Source organism: Leptosomus discolor, chromosome 3 (genome assembly GCF_034619465.1).
Source record: "Leptosomus discolor isolate bLepDis1 chromosome 3, bLepDis1.hap2, whole genome shotgun sequence".
Taxonomy (NCBI): domain Eukaryota; kingdom Metazoa; phylum Chordata; class Aves; order Leptosomiformes; family Leptosomidae; genus Leptosomus; species Leptosomus discolor.
In genome coordinates this window covers 18,902,094-18,928,170 of record NC_141393.1, presented here as the reverse complement: position 1 = coordinate 18,928,170, position 26,077 = coordinate 18,902,094, and the positions used below count along the sequence as shown (strand labels likewise).

At 41.3% G+C, this 26,077-nt stretch overlaps 1 protein-coding gene across 1 annotated transcript in view; it reads right to left on the bottom strand.

The window, feature by feature from the left end:
- FBLN5 (fibulin 5) overlaps positions 1-19,779 on the bottom strand; it is a 44,804-nt gene extending 25,025 nt beyond the window's left edge. The window contains exons 1-4 of the mRNA XM_009947189.2: positions 19,763-19,779; positions 17,566-17,620; positions 15,038-15,089; positions 13,637-13,879 (exon numbers count right to left, since the gene is read on the bottom strand). Coding sequence (XP_009945491.1) covers positions 13,637-13,879; positions 15,038-15,089; positions 17,566-17,620; positions 19,763-19,779 — 367 coding nt within the window. The remainder of the gene's footprint in view (positions 1-13,636; positions 13,880-15,037; positions 15,090-17,565; positions 17,621-19,762) is intronic.
- Between the last annotated feature and the right edge of the window lie 6,298 nt (positions 19,780-26,077).

The window sequence follows — 26,077 nt, the reverse complement described above, 5'->3', positions numbered from 1 at the left end:
TGTCAATCAATAAATCAATCAAGATAAGGGTAGATCTTCTTCCCCTGCACTGATCCTGGTGTAAAACAGATGTGTTGATCTGGATGGTCTTGGCTGAATTTGCACTCTGTGAAACTCAAGATTGTCTTCACTGAAAAGCCGAGAATAAAATCCTTCACTTCTGATTATTGCTTCTACTTCACTGTACCACTTCCATGCAAAGATCTTATAGCACTTTAAAATCAATGCTAAAACTCAAAGCCTATGTCACAAACAGAATATCACTTTAATTTTATGAGAGTCTTAAAGGCTAGAACCAGTATCAGACACAGACTGCTGTGCTACAGGTATTGCAATCTCAGAACCATTGCATAAGGCATGTTGGAGTTGACCTCTGGAAGTCATGTGGTCCAAGGCTCCACTCAAAGCAGGGGCAACTCAGTCAGGTTGCTCAGGGCCTTCTCCAGCTGAGGTTTGAATTTCTCCAAGAATGTAACCAAACTTCATGAACCTCTGTTCCAGCGTTTGACCACCTTCACGGTGATAACATTTCTCCTTATAGCTAATAAGAATTTCCCATGTTGCGACTTTTGTCTGTTCCTGTCCATGTGCACCGCCGAGTTAATCTGGCTTCATCTTTTCTACACACTCACATTAGACAGTTGAAGACAGCAAGCAATACAATTCCCTCACTAGCCTCATCTTCTTAAAGCAGAGGAAACCCACTTCTCTCAACCTCTCCTTTTATGTTATGTGCTCCCACCCTCTAAACACCATGGTGGTCCTTTGCTGGATACCCTTCAGTATGCCCATGTCTTTCTTATACCAGGGAACCAGTATGATTGGGAGAATTGTGTGCCTGTGAAGGCAACAGGAATCCACCGCACACTGAACTCTCTCCTGGAGGTAACTAAGAGAGACTGCTTAGAATGCTTGTACATACAGATTAGTTGTAAACTTTGTTATTAGTGTGCTTCATCACAGTGGCAACACTTTGTGAATCTCTGCTTCTTACTAGAAACTGTTCAGGTGGGAGAACTGTTTCATTGGATGCTGTAAACACAGCTAGAACCAGGACTGCCCTGTTCACACACACAAATCTGCGTTGTCCCCAAAGCTTCAAGGAAAGTCTACCTTCTTTGCATCAGAATTCAGAAACTGCCAACTAGAGCTAAAGGCTGAACACTTGGCCAGTCATACCCCCAACGTCACAGGCAGTCCCACCAGCTCTCACAGTGTCCATGAAATCTCAGAAAGGCACATGTTCACATTGAGTGTTCCCAAGCCAAATGATTCAATTCCAAGGAACCTGGACTGAAAAAACCTATTCTGTTCAGGTAATTTAAAAAAAACCAAAAAAGGCAATATTCTCAAACATCAGGAACATTTATTGTCTGTGGTTATTCCTGGAACAAACTCCTGTTCTTAGTCTCCAGAAGGCACATCCCAGTGAATTTTCCATCATGTGAGCCTGCTCTAGTGAAACAATGAATTACATTTTTCCCTTTATCATAGTACTTTCCTTTATTAGTCCCATATTACCAAAAGAAGGTCTCTGGTCATACTCAGTCATGCAAAGAGCAGGCACATTTTAGAAGGCACAATCTCCAGCACAGAAGCATGCCTAGCAAATCCTTAGCATGAGTAGCACTTTACCATTTGCAGTCTTTCTAATAATCTCCAATCAAATACTGCAGACAGTGCTTAATTCAGCATTTAATGTCCCTCCCCAGGTCAGAGGGAATGAACCATGGATGGATCATGTATTTCTGAAATGGTTTCATGCCCCAAGCTTCCAGTCAGCTTGAAATTTTTGTGGAGCAGAGTGTGATGGTATTTTGTATCTTATGACAATATACATTCCTTATCAGCTTCAGAATGCACATGGCCTGCTGTGCTATTAATGGATATACTGCAAATTGTCAGCTGCTAATTACATTTAGAGGTTTTCTCCAGTCCATGTAGGACACATCTAAGCCATAGCTCTCTGGGCTTAAATCTCAGCTTTTCAAAATTGCCTGGAGAATATGAAGATAAAATTTTCAATTTTTTCTATTAAAATCATAGGCAGTGTTGGAAGCCTAATGTGTAACCCTGTAAAAAAAGTCTTATTCTCTTATGCCACTTTTCATCTATGACTAGTTAAACCTCTTGAAAATGTCAATGTGACAAATTGTCATGTCGCAAGTCAAAAAAAAATAAAAGTCACTGATTTCACTGAAAATTTTGTCCCCAAATGCAATGTATTAACATAATACATATTTTTATGTATATAATGCATAATGTAATACAAGTTTTACAAATCCGTGTCTTCAAATAGCATTGATTTAGTGGGGAAGAACACCTCCTTCCTAAGGCTGGCATGCTACAGTCTTTTAGGATGGCTGCATGAAACGAACTGATAGCTGTCACTGCACAGTTCTGGGTTATTCCATCACAAAGTCAGCCCTGCTTTTATGATTTCAGTCTGCTTCTGAATTAAAGCTCGAGATTCAGTGCCTAGTGATTTGCTGGCAACAAGTGTTGGATATATTGCTGCAGTCTGCCTTTGAGCGTGATCCAAGGCTGCTCCAGCCTATGCCTGGTTTGGGATTCCCCACGGGTAGCGCTGGCAGAAGATTACCAGTGCACTATATAGCTTTCAGACCACATCTCCTCTCCCTGGCCCAGGGAGTAAGGAGTGACAGTCTGGCAAACCGACTCTGCACTGCTCCAAGATTCCTCCTTCAGGAAGGGAATGTCAGGCTACCTGTTTAAGCCATCTCAGCTTTGCATTGCTCCACCATAGTGACAATAACTGTTATTTAATCTGTGGAGGTTCTTATCTATGCTTTGAACACTGCAGCGTTATATACAGAAAAAAGTTTTATTTTGTGCCTCTGTGCACACTGGAAGCTGGAAATACACCAAAGGACTCAAAAGTATGGCAACTTAAAGATACCTGACAACATCTATCCCACCACCAAATTGTGCAAGACTGTTTCTTGCTAACAATTGTTCCAGGCAGTTTTTAAATGCTTCTGCTGATACATTTTGTACTATTCCTCCATGATAACATACCTAGTTTATTCTTGTATAATCTGATACACTGCACTATCATAAAGGCTTTACAATGTTCAGTCTAAAATTAATGTTCCTTCATTTCAGCAAATTATACCCTATTCAGGAATAATCATTCTTTTGTACCACCCACCATACACAACATCTGCTTCTCTGACATTCACAATTCCAATTGCTGTCATCTTACCCTAAGTTTTACAATATACTTAACTCTTTTAACCAAAGTCAGCCTCAATAATGCCCCCAATTTACTATTGCTCTATACTGAGATTTCCATAAACTTATCTACATTTATCTGGTAGTAAAGTACTTAATGTCAGTAGGTTGGATCAATTCTGAGCAGAATATATTGAAGGACTATTCCCTCTCTGTTCTGGCATAAGAAGTCCTAGTTAACACTGCCAGAAACTGCCCCATGCTGCACTGCTCTTGACATCACCGCCTTCTTTTGTTCATCTTCCATCAGATGGCCATATGTTAGGTTATTTTTTCATCTGCTGCTGGGTTTCCAGTCCCTAAATTTCCTAACCACAACTGTAGCTTTTCTAGACTTCTCTGTATTACTGTTTGTACAGACTTCCCATTCATTGTCACCTGTAGATATGTTGGGGTTGTACCACAAAACCAGTTAATGCCTTTGATCAAACCAGCTATTCACCAGCTCACCAGCTAATGCTTCATTTATTCAGGGGGCTGGCTGGAAGACAGGAATTTTACTTCACAGAAAAAAAAAATAATTAGAAAATGGAAACAAGCTCAAAATATTAGAACAAATCAGACATTAAAATTATTTCTTTTTGTGGAAAAACAAAGCAAACCCAAACCAAACAACACAGTTCGTGTGAGATCAAGCAGTAGATCATGGATTCGTTCAGACCCTACAACTTTATGACGCACTCCTCTCCTTCTCCTCCTAGGGTCTCCCTGTTTAGCTGAATTACTTCTTGTATTTTCAGTATCTGAATGCCTCATGAACACAAACAGATTTATTCTCACTGTAGTGGCATGTTATTGATGCAGAACTTAGCCATATAAAAGCTAAGGCAATTTTCCAGAAGGACTTATGAGTTTGGATAGACACACTTGTAGGTCCTCAAATGAAGACACACCCTGACTTTCAGAAAGTGATGAACGCCTCCTCCTTGAGGAGACCCCTCAAAGATTTCCAGCTGGTTGCTCAGATATTGAGATTCCCCAGACAAGTAGTCAATTCTGAAAACAATATTGAACAAAGAGGTCTGAGGTCATACTGTCAGCCTGTGGCAAAGGCTGCAGGCCAGATTAATGGGCATCTACATGCTAAACTTCCACTGAGGATAAAGGTCAGTTAGAGCAAGGGACCTAGCCAAGCTCTGGGGACCTGGGCCTTCATTTCAGCTGCCCTGTTACCTATACTACTGCCCTATCATCTGGACCATCCTTCTCCTCACACTGCAGTGTAGCCTTGTACTACAGGGCACCTGCAACCATGAGTTATGGTTGAGCAGAACTAAAAGCAGAGAGGGTTTTGCTGGTGTTAAAACTGAAGATGGACTTCACTGCATCTTATCATCCCCAATGGGCAGCATGTCCCAGCCAAGAGGCAGAATGTTGAAACTGCTCCCCTGAACTGGGCTGGTGATGTGTGATTCCCATTCATCTTCTGATAGCTTTACTTTCTTTGAAAAATTCTCTCGTCTCATTGAAGTACTAAAATGGGAAGTCAGTCAATTGGCAGACAAAGAGATCAGAGTATGTAAGCTTCCCACAACATCAGGCTGCTCTTCTGTTTCTGTGTGGCAGCTCTGTCATGGGTCCACTCTTAGGGACAAGACTAAGGAGCAATGCCAGCACATTACCTCTGCCTATAGAGTCTGGCAAAACATAAGGTCCATCTGGATGATTTATATTGGCAGAGGAGCCAATTCATATTTTCTATATATTTTGGCTTAACATCTTGATTGTGACATATAACCATGGCCAATTTCAGGCTGGAACTAAGCAAAAAGAAACAAAGCTGACCCAAAAAATATAAGGGAGAGGCCAAGAAAAATGATGACTTTTAAGTCACTGAGAATACTGCCATCTCTAGGCACTGTGGGTGCTACAAATACATGCAAAAATTAGCACAGGTCTGAACAGAGTGCTGGTGTTATGAAGGGCACTGAAAATAAAAAAACCTTCTAGGTAAGGAGAGATACTCTATCACATACTGAACTCCACACGTTATGCCACAGGGAGGTAGAGAAGGTATCAGTCATGCAACCAAAGTCCCTGAGAGTCCCAGCAGAAAGCTAGGCATAGACTGTGATTCATAGCCAAAACAGACACCCATAGGAAAACAAGACAAGAGCAAGCCACGGAGCCAATGGATTGGGGAAGGGTACTCGTGAAGTGTGTCAGTCTTCCAGCACTATTAAGTGACTGTTTTCTTTTAAGCCCTGTAATTGCCTAGTTGGCGGGACTGGCTTGCATGACAGCTATCCCACAAAGGAAAGCTCACGAAATCCGCTGTAAAGCAGACAGAGCTAATCGGTACATAGTGGCTTTAACTGATCTGGCACTGCTGCAATCCCTGGAAGTAAGACATAATAAAGGCAAGGAGGCCACAAAGCCCCATGTAACAAACTGCTGTTAGCAGCGAATCTAAGGAATCATTCAGAGATTAACAGCAGGGGTGAGAGCCCTGCCCTGGCCAGCACATGCCTGAGGATATGGCAGGCTGGGCATGATTACTGCTCCTCTGAAGTGAGTCAGATATAACCTCCTGCCAACTAGCTCTTGGTGACATCTGAAGTCTGTGTATTATCTGGTTCAGAGCCCAGTGACCAATAACCTCCAATTCAGAGACCAAGCTTAACCGAGGCCATTAAACCAACCAAAACCCAGAGTATCAGTTAAACCTCTTTCCGTTGCATACGCTTTCCCTCCGCAGTCTACAAAATACAAGGGAGGCAGGATTCCTGGGTTCTTGCCACCTTGTATACCAAAGTATCGTACAATTCCAAGAAAGAGGGAAAACTGAAACACATCATGAAATAGAGAGGTCATAGTCTAGAGAGGTTTTACCCTTCCTGTGTCTGGACTGTGGCCTGCACATCTAACAAGACATGGCTATTGTCCTTTCTGTGGTTACGCCCACAAACCATGTAACATGACGCATTCTCATTCAGCTGTCCCCCTCCATACGTCACTGTGCTCCACTCCTGGCTCCCAGCTCAGTACAAAAGAAACCAGAAAACTTTTAATCACTCCTCGTAAGCAGGTGAAGACACTTCCACAGACAGAATCAGTTTAGCTCAAGCTAAAGCTGAAAGCAAATTCAAACACTCCTTTAATCATAAGATGATCTTCTGACCAGCTGTCTATTCTTCTCACACAATGTCTAAGGAAATCCTTATGGTGGTATCAGTAGTCTGGTGGGAGGAAAATATGGTACCAAACTCCCTGACCATAAGCTACTTATGGTCAGTGGCTTAGGCTCGAGACAGGTTAACTTAAACCTAATAAATTAACTGCAAGAACTGCTGCTCCAAGATCCTAAAATCTTCACCAAAGTCAATGGAGACCATAATCAGAAGTCTAAGAGTTTCTGGTCTCCAGTTGCCTATACAGCTATTTACCCAGTATGACTGCAGTTCAGTCAAGTTCAGCTGCGGCTATACTGTAGTTGTGTTTATTTTATTTTCCCTTCTCACATCGTCACACACAAATACAGTCATTCAGTGGCACTTGAAAGGCACTGACATGCAGAATGATGGACTCGCATTGTTATGCTTTGCCATACCCAGGAGCCTGCTATTTTTCCTTCCAGCATACAAGGATGCCAGTTTTCTTAATAAAGTGCAAGGCTTCTTGGCTTGCATATTATATTTCTTGGTTCACTTTTACTTGTTTCTTTATGAGTAGTAGAGTTTCACAAGTAAATGAAGCGCTCGCCTGTGCTTTAACCACCGGACCATACTCCTCCCACACTGCACTTAGCGAGGAATGAAAGAAGGAATAATCCAAGCCACAGAAGGCTCAGTTTACCCTGCTACAGACAGATACGTACAGCAACCTTTTCTATCAAGCCAACTTCTCCACCACAAATGGGTTCACTTCAGTGAAAAGCAGCATATCCACCCTCATTCTCCTTGGTAAATTCTGCTGGGGGAGGATACATTTATTGATGGTTAAATTTCTGTAGAAATGACCCTACTGATGGACCCTACTGTAGGGACTAGCTGACTCTTGCCTTTCCTTAGTCCTGGCCCATCCTCCATGCTGGTGCAATGGTTTCCTGAGGGAGGAAAGAGGTCTGAGTGTTTTCAGATGTACCTTTTTACCCATGAATATTTTATGGTCAGCTTGTGATTACCTTTATGAAGGTTGTTGGGGTGTGAATAGATCAGGCCGTCAGATCAGAAGCACCAAGGCTGGACCCAGAAGAATTATAGTTATGTTTGTCTGGAGCTGTACAATGTGGGTTTATCCAATGGGACAGGTCTATGTTAAGTATGTCTGTACTCTATGATGTTAATGATCCTTCTTCTATTAGTCCTCTGGCATACAGACTTCTGTCTTAATGTACATAGGTTGTATTTTCTGCATCTTTATTCTACCTGGCTTGTCTAGTCTCATTACGTTAGACAATCAAGGGTCAGCCATCTTGAATTTTGCTAAAACATGAAATGACCACAACGTAAGTAGACGGCAACGGAAAACTCCAGGATCAAATAACCACTGAAAGCTTTTGTAGCACAGGTATTTCTGAAGTAAATGGGAGATACTGATAAAGTTCTGGGACTTCTGCTCTCCTCTGATCTGTGCAGAAACATCATAGACAAAAGTGACCAGTGATTTCCAATCAGTTTAGTGCACTAGGGAAGTAAACAAATTCCACGTCTCACTTTGGCATCATTGTTGCGGGATTATTAAACTAGGCCTTTTTTCTCCTGTTTACACTTTACTTGTCAGAGAGTTACCTCAGCACCTACCATCTACTTGTGAAATTATCCTTGGTACAATCCTGAAAATGAATTATTATTTCAGTTTACACAGAATGACCTGAAGCCCTGAAATACTGAACACGTTTACCTATGGCAAAATCAGGAACTGAAGGCAAAATCCTCCAACCCAAGCCTTAACCACCAACTATAGCTTCTTATCGAGATGTTTTGGAGGCAACTTTTCTGTTGCTACGGCAGCATTAGGTCCGAATTTATGTTTCCTCATACAAAACTTGACAGGAAAACCATCTTATGAATAAGGCTACACATCATGTCCCCTAATTTAATCACGAGTTGTCATCAATTACATATCCTATCAGGAGGCTGCCCTCTTGCAGAAACTATTCTTTCTTTTTTTTTCTAGTTAATTTGGGCATGATGGCAGTATTGCCCTAACAGGGACCATGCATAGCCTTCAGGAACTGTCCCTCTGTAGCAGCAAAAGAGATTATCTCACAGACCAAGAGGAAAAGGGAGAGATAGAGCTGAACGAAATAGGGTTAAAAAAGGCAATGGCAGGAGTGGATTCCATTTGTTTTTCCTTTACACAGCCCCTTCCAAGGCATAATCTCCTTGCTGCATTTCCCTCATTTTCTTCCTCCTGCTTCTATATGCCCAGCGAGGTCACTAGAAAAGTCACTATTAGGAGGCAGCCTGGCTTAGTGGCTAAGCCATTGGATAAGGAATCCTGGACTCTATTCCCAGCACAGCCATGAGCCTGACACAAAACCTGGGCACCTCCTTTCTGTTCCCTCCCCTGTCCCCAGACATGCACGTCTGGTTCCTTTATTTTGCTTGAAAACTCATCTAGGCATAGGCAGTTCTTAATGAGGTTGCACACAGAGCAGGTCAGTACAATGGCAGGCTTGGATATGGGTTTAGGATCCTTGCAATATAAATGATAATGATCTAAAACCCATCTGTGCAAAGGTAATGTTTTGAAGGAAGGAGTTTCACTCCTTCTGTACGAACGTAGCACTGGGAACCTGTAGGTGGGAATGTAGGAAGTCCTGGCAGTCTTTGAGAAATGAGGAAAGCTGAAGAAATGACTGCTCCACAGACGAGGCCTTGAAGAACAATTCTCTTTTATGCTTGGAAAAAGCATCCTTCTGTTTTCCTCTGGTTTTGTGCTTCTTCATTTTAGCTTTTGTTTTAAAAGTAAAGATGATAAAGATGATGCCTTTTTTTTTTTTTTTTATTGACTCCTCTGGCCTCCTCTCGTCTTTCTGCCTCTAGGTCATACTCATCTTGCCTTATGCTTATACCTTTTCCAACAGCTACTTCTCCATCTTTGTGATCTGCTTTCTCCAATCCCTCCATTCAAGATCCAATCACTCCATCCTTAGATGCCTCCCCACCCCCATCTTCTCCTCACATTGTGCATGTGCATTAATGGGAGAGAAAGCAGAAATAAGAGCCCACCCATTACAGTTCTTTCCACAATGCCCAGAAGGATCTGTGCTTGAGACATGTTTTAAAGACCATTGTAAATCAGGAAACAGCAAGGTGGAGCAAAGGGAAATTGGAAAGAGCTCTCAGCTTATGAATGCATAATGCAAGAACGTGGGCCCTCGCTCCAGTTTAATCTTGCCAACAGTTACTAGACAAAGTTCCTTGAACAAAAAGTAATTATTATGACTAACCATTCTGTATTTATAGATGAGTAGCATTAGAAGACAAACAGTTCAAGCAGTGCTCTTGAACTACATGTTCTTTGCTTTTTCCTGTATGTGGTCTTTTATTCCAGCATTAATTGTGATTATACATCATTCCCAACCTGCTTTGGAATGAGTTTACACTGACTTCGTGCTGTTGAAAACACAGTACATTTATACATACAAGATATAAAGCATTCAGCAACTCCAAGAGTAAAAATGCCACGTATCAGGAATCAAACCCACAGAAGATTTAAAAAGTAATTATTGTTAAAATGTTTCCCTGCCTGTTGCCACAAATGGCTACAGCTACTTCTACACCATGCAGAGGACACTGGAGTGGGCAAAGTGGTCACAGACAGTTGTCTTTGACATGCACTTGTGCCAGGAAAGGTGGTTGGGGTTTTTTTCACAAAGGATGAGATCTGGAGATAAGAGAGTCTTGTTAACACTGAGTGGTAAACAGGATGGGGAAGGAATGTGGACACCTAACCCCTGTCTATGACCATCCAGGCCAGAAAGGATGAGGCCAAAAGAGCTTGAAAGGGAGAAGAGTGGCTTATATTTCTTTTTTTTTTTGCTGTGGTGGAATATATCAGCCCCATGAGGGGGAATGTTATTTGAACGACCTGGGGTGCACATTCCTGAGAGCCAGGGAACGTGAGGCCTTGGCCCGCAGGCCAGATGCCAGCCTGGGACAGAGTGACCCTCTTGCAGCCTTCCTATGTTTCTGTCAGCTCTAGCAAAGTAGAGGGATTTTAAAAAAAAAAAGGCGCTTGCTAGATGTCATACAGCTTTCTGATCAAATTTTTATCCTGTTTCACTTTGGAAGTCTCTTGAACAAGCTCAGCGTTTCAAAGCTGAGACTGCAAATCTCCCAGGGAAGGTTCCAGTGTTTAATAAGCTGTTTTGACTGGAATTCAAAGAGAAAGTAAAGATTTCTGTTGGCCTAGCAATAGAAAATGTAGCCCAGACCTGTAACCCCATATCTGACTAGACAAAAATGTGTACTCTGTTAAAAACTGGAGATTTCTCAGAAACATTGGCACTAGAATAACTCTGGTTCCCCTGAAGTCAATAGCAAAAAGTCTCATCACCTGTAATGGAAATACCTGCAACTAATTTTATTTGGAAAGAAAGTGCTGGAAGGTGATGCCAGAACACCAATGTGACAAACCTGTACGTTACATATAGCGGCTCAGCTACTGGGCAAAATAGCTTCCAGTTTACTCTTTTCAACCATTCCACCACAAAATTAACCCTTGAAGTGCTTTGTATCCTAAGAGCATGCTGAATGCTGGCAAGCAAGGAAACACAGAGCAATTGAAATACCATTAACATGAGCAACACTTATAATTAGCTTATAATAGGATGGAAACATGATTCATGTGATTCAGAACTTCTGAATTCTTGAATGCTCTGGGTAAAATTTTGGTCGCTTCTGAGGATGCTGACAAGGTTCCCTGGTGTCTTGTCTTCAAGCACAAAACTGCACATCACCCTGTTAACTGCACCAGAAGTCCTGGAAACAGGGGATCAGGCCTTTCTGCCACTACTGCAGTGAGTGAGACATGTACTCCTACCACTTCCCCTGATGTCCGCACGGTCCATCCTAGGGCACACAGATACAAAATTAAATACTGCATCAAGACATTGAATGTCTCCGGAGGATTTCACTAAATGAAAAATGAAATATAACCCCCACAGAGACCACTTCCCTCTGACAGGTCTTATTTTCTTTAAGTTTTGTTTTTCTTCCTTTAACATAAATATGATCCATCATCTGCCCAAATTCAAACCTGATGTAGACTTTCAAAAACTGTTCCCAGCTAACTGTGGTACTCAAATGGCAGTCTGTCCTTTTCCATCCATTCTTGTTAATGTCTCTATTCGCCAAACTTTCCCCCGCAACTAAATTCCCATATTTGAAAGTTAAAGTGACAGAAGTGAACAGCCCTGACTGAAGAAAGCGTTAGTCCTCACATTTCTGACAGTGTAGATAGGAACGTATATGCCCTTTGCAGGCTAGAAGGTCCACTGTAAAAGCTTCCAAAATTCACCTGTTTTGATTAGTATGGTTTGCACACAGCAGACCAGGCACAGTAAAATATAGGGGTTTCGTTTCTCCTTTATTTTCAGCACTTCTTTTCCACTAACTGCCTTATTTCCCAATACACCTACATTGAAGTTAGTGACATGAAAACACTCCTGGAAATCTACAAATCAGTAGATAAAATAAATGATGTTGATCGATTCACTAAGGTGAGAAGGACTAGTTGCAATTTTCAAAGGACTGGATAGTATACATGCTTATTTTTACAGCAAACTTGTCAGTTATCCCAGGATTTTAAAACTCTCCATTAAAAAAACAGGTTTGTTTTATTTTCCAGTAGGTATTACTACTAGTGCTGGTTAGAAAATATGTTTTTCCCACCTTGGAACATACTGAGGGCAATGATTCAAATACAGAAAATGTTCCCCAAAATTGCTGAACTTAAATCTAGGCTGTCACAGCTCCTGCGAAGCATGATCGTCTCCTCACTAGGGAAGCAAACAAAGTACATCATCTGAAGCCAAGCCCTGCCATAAATTTTAGACAATAGGGCAGAATCAGCCCAGAAGACAAGTCAGTTTTAGCTCTTGTGTTGTTCTGCAGTGGCATTCAAAAAAGGAAGGTTTTGAGTTAAATGCAGTTCTGTAGTCTAAAGACGGGCAAAATTCTTTATTGAAAGCTCATCTCTTCTGTGGTTTGGGTCTTTTTTCTTGTGAAAGACCAGTCCTATTTCAAAAAAGATTTTGATAAAAACCTTCAGACAATTAGCAACGTGTAATAACAGATAAAAAACTCACTTTATCATTAGGGCAACTGAGACACAGTAATAATTAGTGGTTGTAGATTCACTTTATGGTAGACCTGTGTGCTACATCTCCAGCATTTACCCTGAGGAGCCACCAGTGATCAGTTTGATCCTGATTTCTTGATTCCAAATTTGGCACCAAAGTAAGTATATTGGCCAGCGGAATTTACTTTCATTTAGTTCAGAAATTTTTTTCTCCATTCCTTCACAGCATGACATTATCAAAAGCAAGCAAACCAAATGGATATAATCTAAATCTCCCTTAAATTTAAGTAACACAGGAGCAGCTTATATCTAAGTTAAAGACAGCATAAAATGGAGTAAGTGGAATCAGAATCTACCAAAGATGCGAAAGTAGAAAAACTACCAACACAAGAAATTTTTCATAGGGTTATTTGCTTTTTGTATTGGAGATTGGGAAGTATCAATGTTCTTAGACAACATCAATGCTCTGCTGGGGCAGCAATTCTTTCCCTGTGTGTTTGCGCAGTGCCTCGAACAAGGGAGTTCCAGTCTCAGCTGAAGTCTGTAGTCATTAAAGTAATGGTAGTGCAAACAGTTGTGTACCACTCTCTAGACAAGAAACAAATGTATGTGCTCCAGAGGGCTCATAATCTAAGTGAAGAATGCAAAGCATGGGAAGAAACAACTCTTATTTATACTGTCTACAGGAGGAAGGCCGAGATCCAGAAATCTGAAGAAGTTCACATACAGCCAAGAACTGAATCAAGGTTTCCTTAGTCCCCATCTAACACATCAAATGGAGGGCCATCTTCTCTCTCAAGGACAGAATCGTAAGCATAACAGGCATGCCTTTGATGCACTGACAAATCACCTGCCATCAAATGGTTGTTTATGTCATAAAAACATTACTTGTCTCATAAAAGTGGGTTTTCTGATTTAATAATAGGACTAATTCATATCTTAGCTTGCATTGAATAACGACTATATGAAATGTACAGCTCACATCCTTTAAAAAAAATGTAGCTGAACTTCAAAGTACTGGGCTTGAGCAACTTAATAACTAAAGGGCAATTGCAGGGCAATTGTTTCTCTAATGTCAGACAAGCTTTAAAATAAATAAAAATACAGAATAAAGATTTCTGCTACTTACCAGCACACTGATTGTTTTCATCCAACTGGTAACCAAATCGACACATCAGAGGTCTTGTAACAGTAGGGTAGTTAGGAACAGGGCCTGGTGCTGGGGGCGGTGGATAAATATTTGAATAAGGATTCAGATATGGTGATCGATACACTGGGTTTGTTCGGGGTACGCATAAATAGCCACCATTCTGGTTGACACACACCATATCTCCTCTGCAGGCCTCAGGAATAGTCCGACATTCGTCAATATCTGGAAGGAAATTGCAAAAGTTAAATGAGTGATTGCTTCTTAATTAGACCAACCAAAAAAGTAGTTAAAATATTTTTCTCAAGACTTTGCTAGAAAATTTGATACTGTCTTTGAACAGAAAAGCTAATCCTTCCCGTGGAGCCTCACTTTGAAGTTAGATCACACTAAAACAGGAAACATCCGATATATTCAACATATCCTGTGTTCTACTTGTTTTATTTCACTATTAGAGGGTAGAGGGAGAGGGGAAAGCCTGCTTTGTTATTCCATAAATGTTCAGTTTAAACACTGATTTACACATGGCTACAGCATGCTACTGCCTGTTCCTGCTCTAGGGTCTGTCCAAACCACAACATGCAGATCAGGATTTCAAACACTGGTGGTTTGTTTTGCCCAGCTGTGAAACTTGGATCCCAACTTGGAACTTCTGAGCTCCCTCCCACAGAAAAATTTAGGGATGTTCAGATCTGGGGACATGGCTCCTTGCTCTGATAAAGATCGTTGCTGAATTAAATTTAGAAAGATACAAATGATTTAGCCAAACTGAGCATTCTCCTGGTTCTCAGGGCACAGAAGCAGTATGCTGCTACGACAGGGCAAGCAACCTGTTGCTGGCCCTTATTGTTTGAATGACTTTAATGCATGCAGAAGATGCTGCCCTGGAGACTGAATGCCACTGAGAAAAAGATGCTATACGACAAAGCATGCATTTCCCTATATTGCCTCAACAATTTACTTGGAGTTTCAATGCTGAGCAGTGGTAGACTTTATCTGAGCCTCCAGGTGGAGGCTGCCAACAAAGACAGCCAATATTGAGTTTGGAGGAGAAAGAGAAGGAGAGTGAACAACTCTTGTCTTTTGGCAACTAGACTGAGCTCCCATGAAAATGCATCATTGCTATTTGAGAGGTACTGACAGCCAATTAGTATCTCTACAGTGTCAAAGGTCGGTATATATTTGTGCTATGCAAACACACACACACATATATTTTTTATATATACATATATATTTTTGTGTACACATATATACAAGCACACATATTTGTCACACAGCAAGAACTTTTCAACTAAAACATACTAACAGCAGCACAATGTTAACTCAATAAAGTCAGGATGTCTGAACCCCAATTTAAATGTATTGATTTAATTAAAGTCCTACCTAAGCATTGCCCAGAGGCACGGTCCAGGTCAAACCCATTAGTGCATTGTTGCTAAAATGAGAAAACAAAGGACACTCAATGACTGTGAAATGAGAGGGTTGCAGAGTCAAATGCTCATCTAGATTATTATGCTTAGTACAATCTTTCAGCACTATACAGTACACCAAAATAAAGTCCCTTCCCCAAAGGACAGTCAGCAAGGCATGAACCTAAGGCCTCAGCACATATGCCACCCCCTTAACTCAGAAGGTGGTTGCCTCAGGTGCTGACAGTGTCAGCTTCTTCCTCTCCCTGGGGGTAACCGATGAGCAATGCACGATGGGCTCCGTACCAGTTGTTAATACAGAAGCTACATTCTTCTGTTTTGGGGTCTTCTTTTTGCCAGAACAGGAGGAGTCAGCTAAAAGGTACTAGCCAACCTCTCTAACAGGCTCTAAAACTCCAGGCAAACCATTCAGCCCATACACCTTGACATGTTAGTCATCTGACTGAACTGAACCCACAGTCAAAACATAACAAGCTTAAGAAAAGTAAGGCTTTTCATTTACACCAAACCTTTTGATTTTTAGAGGATAAATCTTTAGATGACACATGTTCGAGGCAGGCAAGGTTACTGGAAGCCTTGTTCCTTCCTATCCTGTGGTGCTGGTCTTTATCAGGACTGCAACCTTGAGCCTTCAGCACCTCATGAGTGACCCTCAGCATTTCTAAACCAGTGAGAGTCCTGGTGAAGATTGTGTCAAAGCCCATTAAAACTATTCCCTGCTCTCTCTATTTTTTAACTGGGCCTCCAGCTATTTAGCAATGGGCCAAGCATTTGACACAAGCACAGGATCCTGACAGTAAATAGGTTACACTAAGGAATGTAAGCAAGAGATATCCAGAAAACAGGAACCACCAAAGTCACCAGAGGGCAGAGGGATGGAGTGTGTTCAAGATTCTTCCTTTTTTTTTTTTTTGTGGTTGCTAAATGATAAAGACACTTATTTTTGGACTTCGTGGAAGAAATCAGTAGAAGAGTAATGCACTTGGTTCATATTTGGAAAAGCAGTGAGTTGTAGATAGGAGACAAGGGATTAGAAGGATAAGTCAGTGGAAATGGGCCATTGCAGGAGCCAGGAAGGGGACATGGAGTGAAACACATGGCACTGTTCAGACTGCACCTGCCACTTGCACATATGAATACACAAAGCCACCGCTAGAAGTGTCAAACAAGTAGGAAGGAATTCTGCCTTCATTTATTTTGGCATTCCAAGATGTTTTGGTACCATGTTGTGGAAATCAAGATATTCTGATGGAAGAATGTATAATCAGCCTCACGTTTTAAAGAATGTACATACTCTACCTTTTGTTCTCTTTTCTGTGCTGTGGCGTATACACTACACTAGTGTAGCAGGAAAAGTTAAGACATTTTTTAACAAAATTATTTTCTTTTGGACAGTAAACGATGATTCAGAAGCACTGAAACTACTGTAGAACTGCTTTCAACAACTTTCTAGAACTTTATGCTAGAAAAGATTCCAATACTGTCAAAATGACCAGTTTCAATATCTTCAGAAAGAATTCATTGCTACCATTTTGGTTTCCAGTTGCTTTTTGCTCAGACTTCAAAATCCAATTTACGGTACAAGATGTTTTTATAAAAATCACGATGGAAACAATATTTTTTAAATTATAAAAGCAAACTCTTAAAGACATCTCAAAAATTCTCCACGGGCATGAAAAGCATTCCCCATACAGATCCAATGTTCACAAAAATATCAATAAGCATGTCATGTGCAGGAAATTTTCAATGTGATATAAAAAAACAATTACATTTCAGAGACTTTTGGCAAACGTATTTCAAAACACAGCTCTGAACACTGAGTATAGCTGGATTATCAACTAGGAATCCAAACTTAACATGCCTTTGGGAACTGTTTTTCTTAATTTAAAGTCCACATGGAGCCCAAGAACACAAAGAACTAATGCTTCTGCTATTTCAAGAACTGGACCGCTTCACTTCCATCCACCCTCAAAAGCCCTGCCTCTTGAACAAAAATGGTTTCAGGCATAAACAAAAACGAAAGCTAGGATACAGTCATTCAGGATCGCAGTCCAGAATTAAACAGTCTTAAGACAAGATCCTGCTATATACAGAAAACGCCTATTCATATGAGTAAGTTTTCCAAGCGTGGGTGTTCCCCACCACAGAACGGAGCTGTCCCTGCTCCCGCGGGATGGCTTTTCTTATTTCCTTTTCCAGAAGTCTTCAGTTCAGAAGCAGAATCAGGTTTTCTGTGAGGTCCAGGCTTCTACAGGGATATTTTGCTGAGCTGGCAAGGATGAGTCAATAAGCTCAGTCCATGTTCAACTCCAGAATGCTGTTGGCTCCAAGTTCTCCCCTCTAAACCCTTAGACCACACAGCTTCCTTTTCATGTAAACCCCAGACCACAGAGCTTCCTATTCACCTGCTAGCCAGTTAAGTCTCATGCCACATAGCGCTTCAGTACAAAACAATACATAGATCTCGCATGCAGCTCTCACCTGTGCTTTTCCAGGGCTTGAAAGGCAGATGGCCAGTGTGAAAGCCGTCAGTATCCTGTAATGTGCATAGAAAATAGGCTGAAAACCTTCTGATATCCAGACTCGTTATATAGAATTAAATTCACATGGACAAACTAGTTTCTAGGGACACTGCAGTGTATTCCTCAGAGGTTTGCTAACATGAATTTATACTACTCCACAGAAGGAGTAGTATAACCATAGGCCAGACTCAGATCTCAGAGTCACTAATTTTACTACGGTTTTATGCAACTGGGATCAGAATCAGATGTACATGTCTATTAACTAATCTATTTTTTATGACACCCCATGCAGCAGCTGTTCAATGAACAAGTGTGCAATATTCAATAAAGCATTTTTGTCCCTCTCTGATACCTTTCTTTTGAGGATATAAAAGATTTTCTTGCATATTATGCACATTTTAAAGATAGGCAAACCAGACCACATGCCCTACCTAAGCTCACAGTGCAACGCGTTGGCAGGGCTGCAGTCATGTCATGAAGGAGGTCCTGAATCCAAGCCAGTTGCTCTAACTGCTAAACCGCATTTCATCCCCAGGAGACTATATTTGAGATTAATTCATTTTCTTAGGGCCAGATTCTGTCCCTTTACTCAATCTTGAGCCATGTGTTGCTCTGCAAGTAGACATACTGTGCCAGGTCATCAGCTACTATCTTCAATGGAGCCTTCCCTAATCATATCATCTTAGCATCTCGTGGGACCTATGGGGTCTCTTTACTGCAACTGAAAGAAGGGGATCCCCCACTAACAGAGCTCTGTGGCTATTTTTGGCAGTCCTTACCTGGAGCATAAAAATTCTGGTCAACTAAGCTCCCACCCCCAGGTATTTACTAACAGACAGAAAACCAGGAAAGGACAGTAAGAAATTATTTTTTTCCTATGTACTATGGAATTCAGTGTTTTGCTGCTGCCTAATATAAAACTTCTCAATACAATTAGACCCACATCTTGCTTATCTTTGATTCTAGTTCTGAATAGCAAATGTATACAACACGTTCCTGCAAAACCAGTACAGGAAGCAAGGGATATTTTAGGTAGCCTTAGTTCTGCTACCCATGCAAGCTGCCAACTTTCTCTCTTAGAGATGTCTCTAATTTTCAGTGCAAACTGAGCTCCTGAACAAGACCTACAAATGCATCAGACAAAACCACACACAAACAGTGACTGACACATTTGAACAAATTTCTTTTAAATGAGGAGACAGGCACAACCTCTGAAAAGTAAGTAGAAACCCTAAAATGGTTGTTCGTAGTGCTGTGGAGACAGTTTGTGCTTGTCGGCACCTTTTGAGTGACAAGGAAAAGCAAATTGTGCACAGACTTTTCCTCAGTCAAATGCAAATCATTCAAAGTATAATGTTATCCATTTAGGCTTGCACTTCGTTTATTGATTCCTGAAATGCTTTTGAAGAGATTTTAGAGCATGCACTGGTATAAAGACTGCATACTGACTTTGCGTATAGCAAGAACAGCACTAGAAGGAAATACAACAGATTATAGCTGAATGTTAACATACCTAGCAACTGGGCTACTCTCTACATTATTGCAGAACACTGCATGCTAACAAAATCCTCTGTAAAACCGGGCAGACAAAACTCATACATTTCTAGACAGTCCTTAGTTTCTGTTGTTACAAGATGATATATTCTTTCCTCTTGGTGGGGGGTGACCTTACTGCCTCATATGTGTTCTGCCTGCAACCACCATCTCAATTTGCTCATTACTTTAGATCTCAAATCCCCTCAAGAATTATTAACAGACATGCAGCGCAACCTATCAACACTATATGCAGCTGGTCACAGTAGCTTGCCCAGCAGGCAAAACATTTTAAACTAGTAACTAACTTCTGTAATAGCAACTAATTAGCTTCAAAACAATCACTCTAGCCAGTGGGATCATTTGCTGTCACAATACAGCACTCCCACGGATGCCAGGGTTCCTAAAGCACAGAGTATAAGCACAGATCAAGAAGGAACGCGTCAGAGACGGCACAGCTTTAATAACACACAGATCGTCTTTCCCCACCTCTGACCATTGAGATCCTATCTCTCTGCAAATGGCTTTAGCAAGTGGATTGGCACACCGAATTCCTGCCACAGATATTTTCCAGAAGTAGGTTTCCCTTCAGTAAGTAAAGAAGTTTCATGCATACCACTTACCTTTTTAATCCTTGCATGTCCAAAACCGTTGGGGAAAGGTGGAAAAAAACCAGAGTCTGTGCTGATGAATAACTAGAAAGTTTTTCCAAACATTACCCTCTGCTAGCACTTCAGTTTCTCAGTCATTTATAGTCCAAAGAATGAAATAGCAAGTAATGGAGAAGATCGGGAGCCGTCTGTACCTCCTCAGACACTGGAGAGAATACAGAGAAAGCACCTGGTTTTGCTTAGTTCTGTTCTGTAATTCAGCATTAAACCAATTGGAGGAGGAATGTTAAAAATGAACACTTCATTTTCTAAGTATGTTAAACAATGCAAATGGGGGCCTCAGCCTGGGACAGCTGGTTTAGATTACAAAGCTCACCAACTGGCTAGACTCCTCACAACAACCTCGAGGAGCCTGCCAGGATAAAACACTAACAGCTTGAAGGAAAGCCTCTCCCGCTGCAAACTTCACAGTTAAATGTGCCTTAGAGCAGAGAGCACCGTTATTGGACAGAAACCCTTATCAAGGGAAGGGATTGTTTTCCTTGCTCTGAGAACAAAAAAAAAAGTCAGGCTTTTTGGAGGCCCTCTAGCCAGTGTCTTGGACGATGAATATGCAACACTTGCTGTTTCGTGCCAATGGCATACTGATGAAAGGTCTGACCCTCTGGGAGGTGAATAACTTGAATTCATGACGATTGCAGCTACAGGAACTATATTGCTTGGGGATTATTTGAAAACAGGAATAAACAAATTAAACATTCAAAGGAAAACAAATGGCTTGTCTACAAACACTGGCCTTTTTTAAACTGACCCCATGCTTAAGGCAGCGGTTTGTGAAATGAAGTGTTTCTCAGGAAAGACATATCTTGCAGATCTCCAGTTATGATCGAAAAGGAAGGAAACGAAGTACTTTTTCAGGTGTTTTGCCACTTTGTCACAGGCAGAGCTTTAGTAGGTTCAAGTAGAATATTTATGAGATGTGAGAGGTAAACAATCAGATGCTGCAAAGACTATGCTAGATCCAAAGATGAACACTGAAATTAAATACAGATATAGACATTAAATGACTACTTGATTTTCTGTTGACTCTTCCATTTGAGGAAACCCTTTATTGCTAAGGAATGTGAAATGTCTGACAAGCTAAAAATCTATCACACATCTCTCTCTAACAGATTGAGAAACAGAGTTGTTATAACAGATAACTGTTATAAAACTGACCTCTAAGCACGGATCCTCAGCTTGAGACACAAAGATTGAGCTACTTCAGAGCTGCTGAGCACCCGCAAGTCATATCGGTGCCAATGGGAAGTGCAAGAGCTCTGTACCTCGCTAACTGGCTGTAATTCTCCAAACTACTTTTCAAAAATGACAGCACCAGACGCTCAGTGCCGTTTCTCACAGTTTGTCTCTCAGTGACTTGCTTACATCACTTGCATTCCATGGAGAATTAAACACTCTCCTAGAGTTTTTCAAACAGTGTCAATACATTTGCAGACAAACAAGAACCGATAAACTTATTTCAAATAGACTTCCCAAAAGCTTAACAATAACTCACTCAAGCGACTTCTGAAGAAGCTTGCTGTGCATGTTGTGAGAGGAAAGTTTTGTCATAGATCAGAAAACAGGCAAGAGACAGAAAGCAGAAACTGGGCAAATTTTCATTGTGGCAAAAGGTTAACATTGAGTATTCTCATTACTCTGTAAGTCTCTGAAAGTTTCCGAAAGCTTCTCAATACACTCAATGATCTGGAGAGCTAAGAAGTCTAAAAGTAGCAGTGCTTACCATATATTAGGTGTGTGAAGATCTACTAGAACTATGAGAAAGAGCTCTGCAGCAAAGCAGATGCTCTGAGCATCCATTTGTGTGGATGAAGAGCTTGCTTCATATACTCGTCGATACTTCACTTGCTGAGCTACCGAATTTTTCTCACCATCACATGGCAAAACCATTGTGCACATGCCAGAATCACCGTACGAGCGGAGCATCAGTCTGCTCCCGAAGCATTGCCTCAGACTAAAGAGTTCTGATTCATCAGCCAACTGACAGAGGTGTTCCAGCACTGGAGACAGGAGGTGAATCCGGATCCAACCACCTAAGGGGCTCCCTTAAGAAAGAATACTGTACAAATGTTTTGATTTTTCCAGTCTCCATCTGACAGCTGGAGTGGATAAAAACCAGAGCATAAGAAGTGTACCAAACCACAACTTGGGCTAGTTTACCATGTGGTGACCTTTTTTTTCCTAAATAAATGGATTTGATGTTATGACTAAATGGAATTTCTGCTTTACCTTTCTGTAACTACTATCAGCCACAAAGTAATGAGATGTAGCTACACCCTTCTCACAACTTTCTTTGCTATGAAGAGTCGAATAAAGGAAGACATTTGTGGTACATAAAACCTGTTTTGTTCACCCTATAAAAAACATGGACAATTCAATATATCTGTCAACACCACGTGCTGACACATTCACCATTTATGCTTAAGATGGTGGCTAAACTTCAGGTCTAGCGGCACTCTTGCTTCAATGGTCTCAACTATCCCCCCATATTATAAAATCCACTACTTTATTTAGATTGCCTTGACATTTTCTTTGTCTTCATGAGGAGGTGCAGAACAGTCCCCAGTATAAAATGGGGCTCTGTTAAGTAACTGAGTATGTTCTTAAAAGTTTGCTTTGTGCATAGCTAGGGTTGAAACTATATCCCTAATTATGTTATACTTGGATTTCAAAAATTGTGTAATATATATTCATAACGGGAACATAAACTATGTCATGTAACCTTAACTCTACCCTCCTTGGATGAGACAACTGACTGCATGAATTGCTCCATGCTGCTGCAGATAATGCACAATGCTGAGTTAACAGGGACCACCAGCACTGGAGTACTTAATCTAATGGCTTCTGAATGCCAAGAGAAAAGCTGTACATAGATCAGGGAACTCAAGCAGAGTTAATTACACTCAGCACTCCTGAACAAAAAATCTGCCTCACAAAAAAAAGTCCTCATCTACTTTTACAATACTTCATCTCCTTTTTTAATTCTGATATTATACTTACACTTCTCCAGAACTACATCTGTCAAACACCTTTCTTAGATGTTCCTGTCACTTCTTAAAGTTCACCCACTCTGAACATTCTCAAGGACATTGTCAAACTGCGGGAGCGGAGTCAAATCACACAGATCTGTATGGTGGTAGGTGTGTGAGCCGAAAGTCATTCTAAGCAACAGGTCTTTTACACAGCCATACAGACCTGAATTCACTAAAGGAATTTGCCAGTAACTGACACTTTAAGGCCATGTGTCCAAGCTTTAGATCCTTATTTTGGTCCTACCAAACCTTATGGAAACAAATTTTCTACCAGCAAAACTAATGAAACACTTGGAACACAACTGCTGGGCATTTGCAGGAGCAATTGCATTTTGATAGCACCTAAGCTCCATGACATTCACAAGTTGGGCTTTTGCCTGACTGTGGAGATTGATCTAAGTGTTCTTGAAGACTGCCAAATATAAGCAAGCTTTTGATACTGTCCCACATTGATATAACATACGACAGGCAGCGATTTGAAATACACACATCTCACCCTACTGCCACGTGAATAGCACTAAGCACATGGCAAACTTGGTCTCAAACCTTAATTCTGCCTGGAAAAGAGTAGGGTTTGTTTCTTCCACCTCCCAGGAAAGAATCTCAATTGCAAACTCTCGGTGTTTGGGGAGGGTTTCCTCTCCGTATTCAAAGACAGATTACCTTATGTTATCAGCTGAGGTCTGCTTCATTCAGTGTCTGAATTGTAATTGCCATCTCATAACATGAACGACGCAATAACCTGTTCCAGATGGCTCAGGCCAGAAGCTCAAAAGCACGGTCGCACACATATTTTCCTTTCCTAGCCAAACATAACACAAGCAAGAATTAACGGTGAAAATTAACATAATATGTAACTGTAAAAACATCACTAGCGCTAACTAAAATGTACTGGTATTGCAGAGTCTCTGAGATGTCAGGTTGTGTTGGTCTGCAACTCGCACTACAGTTTTTAGGAAGAACAAAGTGTAACAGTTCCCGTTGTGCTGCTGTCTCTTGGGGCTTCACTGCCTGAACATGGTACAGTTACCACCTGTGTGAGATATCCACGGAAAAAAGAGCCAATACAGCACCCCTTCCTTCGCTCCTGTGTAGGGATGTCACCCATCTGTCTAAGCGGGCCTTCCTTTGGTATGACAATACTGTTAATTCCGCTGCTTCCCAAGAACGGTAAGCAGAGTACCATTGTAATGTTGTAGCAGATGGTCTCCGAGTACCCTACCAGGTAGACCATATAGTTTAAAGTTTCTGTTTTACTTTATCTAACTCTACGTCTTACAGATATTACTGTCTTTACAGGTCTGTGGTGACTCTGATACTCGTTTCTCATTTCTAACAGCACAATTTCTTTTGGGAAGAAAGTTATCAGTGCGAAACCCAAGCACTACTGGATACGTTCTGAAATGTGGCAACACTAAACATGGGCTAGCATTTGACTCCACTTCATTGCTTTGAAAACAGATTAATCATCCCATTAAATGAGGCATAGTAGAACCTAGCAGGTACATAGCAAAACCCAAACAGCTTATCCCAAATGAAATGCATCTGCTGTAAGACAAAACTATTTCAGGTACATTACCTTTAGTGAGATCAAGTTTGATGTTCATGATCACCTGCTTAGCTGTAGTGTTTTCTAGGAAGGTCTAGGAAGGCCGCCTGAGGCAAAAAAAGAGTAATATTCTTGGAAGAATGCTACAGTATGGTTCAGGGTTGTTTTTTTTCCCCCAACAAAAGTAAGGTAAGCAAGCAAACTAGAAGTTTTTTATTACTTTTCCAGGAAAAAAACAATCGTTCACAACATTTTTGGTGCATGCAACAACTCTCAGCCAGTCCCATCCTTTTACTATTAATACTATTAATTTGCAACAATATACAACATTATTCTTGATTTTTCAACCCTTTAATGACTGGCATTTATGCTCTTAAAACTATTTTCCTATAAAAAGTGTATAGTACATCATCCTGTCCCTAAAGGCAAAAAAACTCTGAGAACTCACACCTCCTTGAATTGTTTTGAGTATCCAAGAACATGATGCCACAGCCACTGTTAATACTTTTACTTTTTTTTTTTTTTTTCTGTTGAAGCTCATTCTTGAGCATAGCTCTAGTAACTGCAGTTCACATTGTATCTGAAATTAGACATATTTTAGTTTGGTTTCGTTATAAGGTTGACATGTACAGAAGCTAGTCTGCAGTCTTTTCTCCTCTGCAATTTTGTCAAATCACAGAATGGTTTGGATTGGAAGGGACCTTAAATATCTAGTTCCAATCCCCCTGCCATGGGCAGGGGCACCTCCCACTAGACCAGGTTGCTCCAAGCCCCATCCAACCTGGCCTTGAACACTGCCAGGGAGGGGGCAGCCACAGCTTCTCTGGACAACCCGTTCCAGCGCCTCGCCACCCTCACAGTGAAAAACTTCCTAATATCTAGTTTAGTCTACCCTCTTTCAGTTTGAAACCGTTACCCCTCATCCTATCATTGCATGCTCTTGTAAAAAGTCTCTCCCCACCTTTCCTGTCAGCCCCCTTTAAGTACTGGAGGGCCGCTATAAGGTCTCCCCAGAGCCTTCTCTTCTCCAGGCTGAACAACCCCAACTCTCTCAGCCTGTCCTCACAGGAGAGGTGCTCCAGCCCCCTGGTCACCTCCATGGCCCTCCTCTGGACTTGCTCCAACAGGGCTATGTCCTTCTGTGGCCAGCAGGTCGAGAGTGGTGATTCTCCCCCTCTACTCCGCAATGGTGAGACCTCACCTGGAGCACTGCATCCAGCTCTGGCGTCCTCAGCACAAGAAAGAAGCCTGCTCTAGCTAGAGATGTCCCTGCTCATTGCAGGGGGGGTTGATGACCTTTAAAGGTCCCTTCCAGCCTGAACTATTCGATTTTATTCTTATGTTGGGGGCCCCAGAGCTGAAAGCAGTACTCTGGTCAAATGGTCTAGACAGTGTGGTTGAAAACAATGTTCTGTAATTTTGTGACAAGATGTTTACCCACCCCCTTTAATAACAAGTGTAAATCCTTTACGGCCAGTTTCAGCTAAGAATGACCTTCCATTAATAAAGACCTAAAACTCTTAATACTGCTGGAGCAAGACTAAAGTCTGTTTCACTATTTGAGCAAGCCAACATTCAGTTTTTGCAAATGCCTGGGATATATAAACCACTGGTCTCCAATTATGACCAGACAGTCAGAAGTACGTACTAAAACCTCCCTTAGAAATATTCAGGGCTGATTTATTT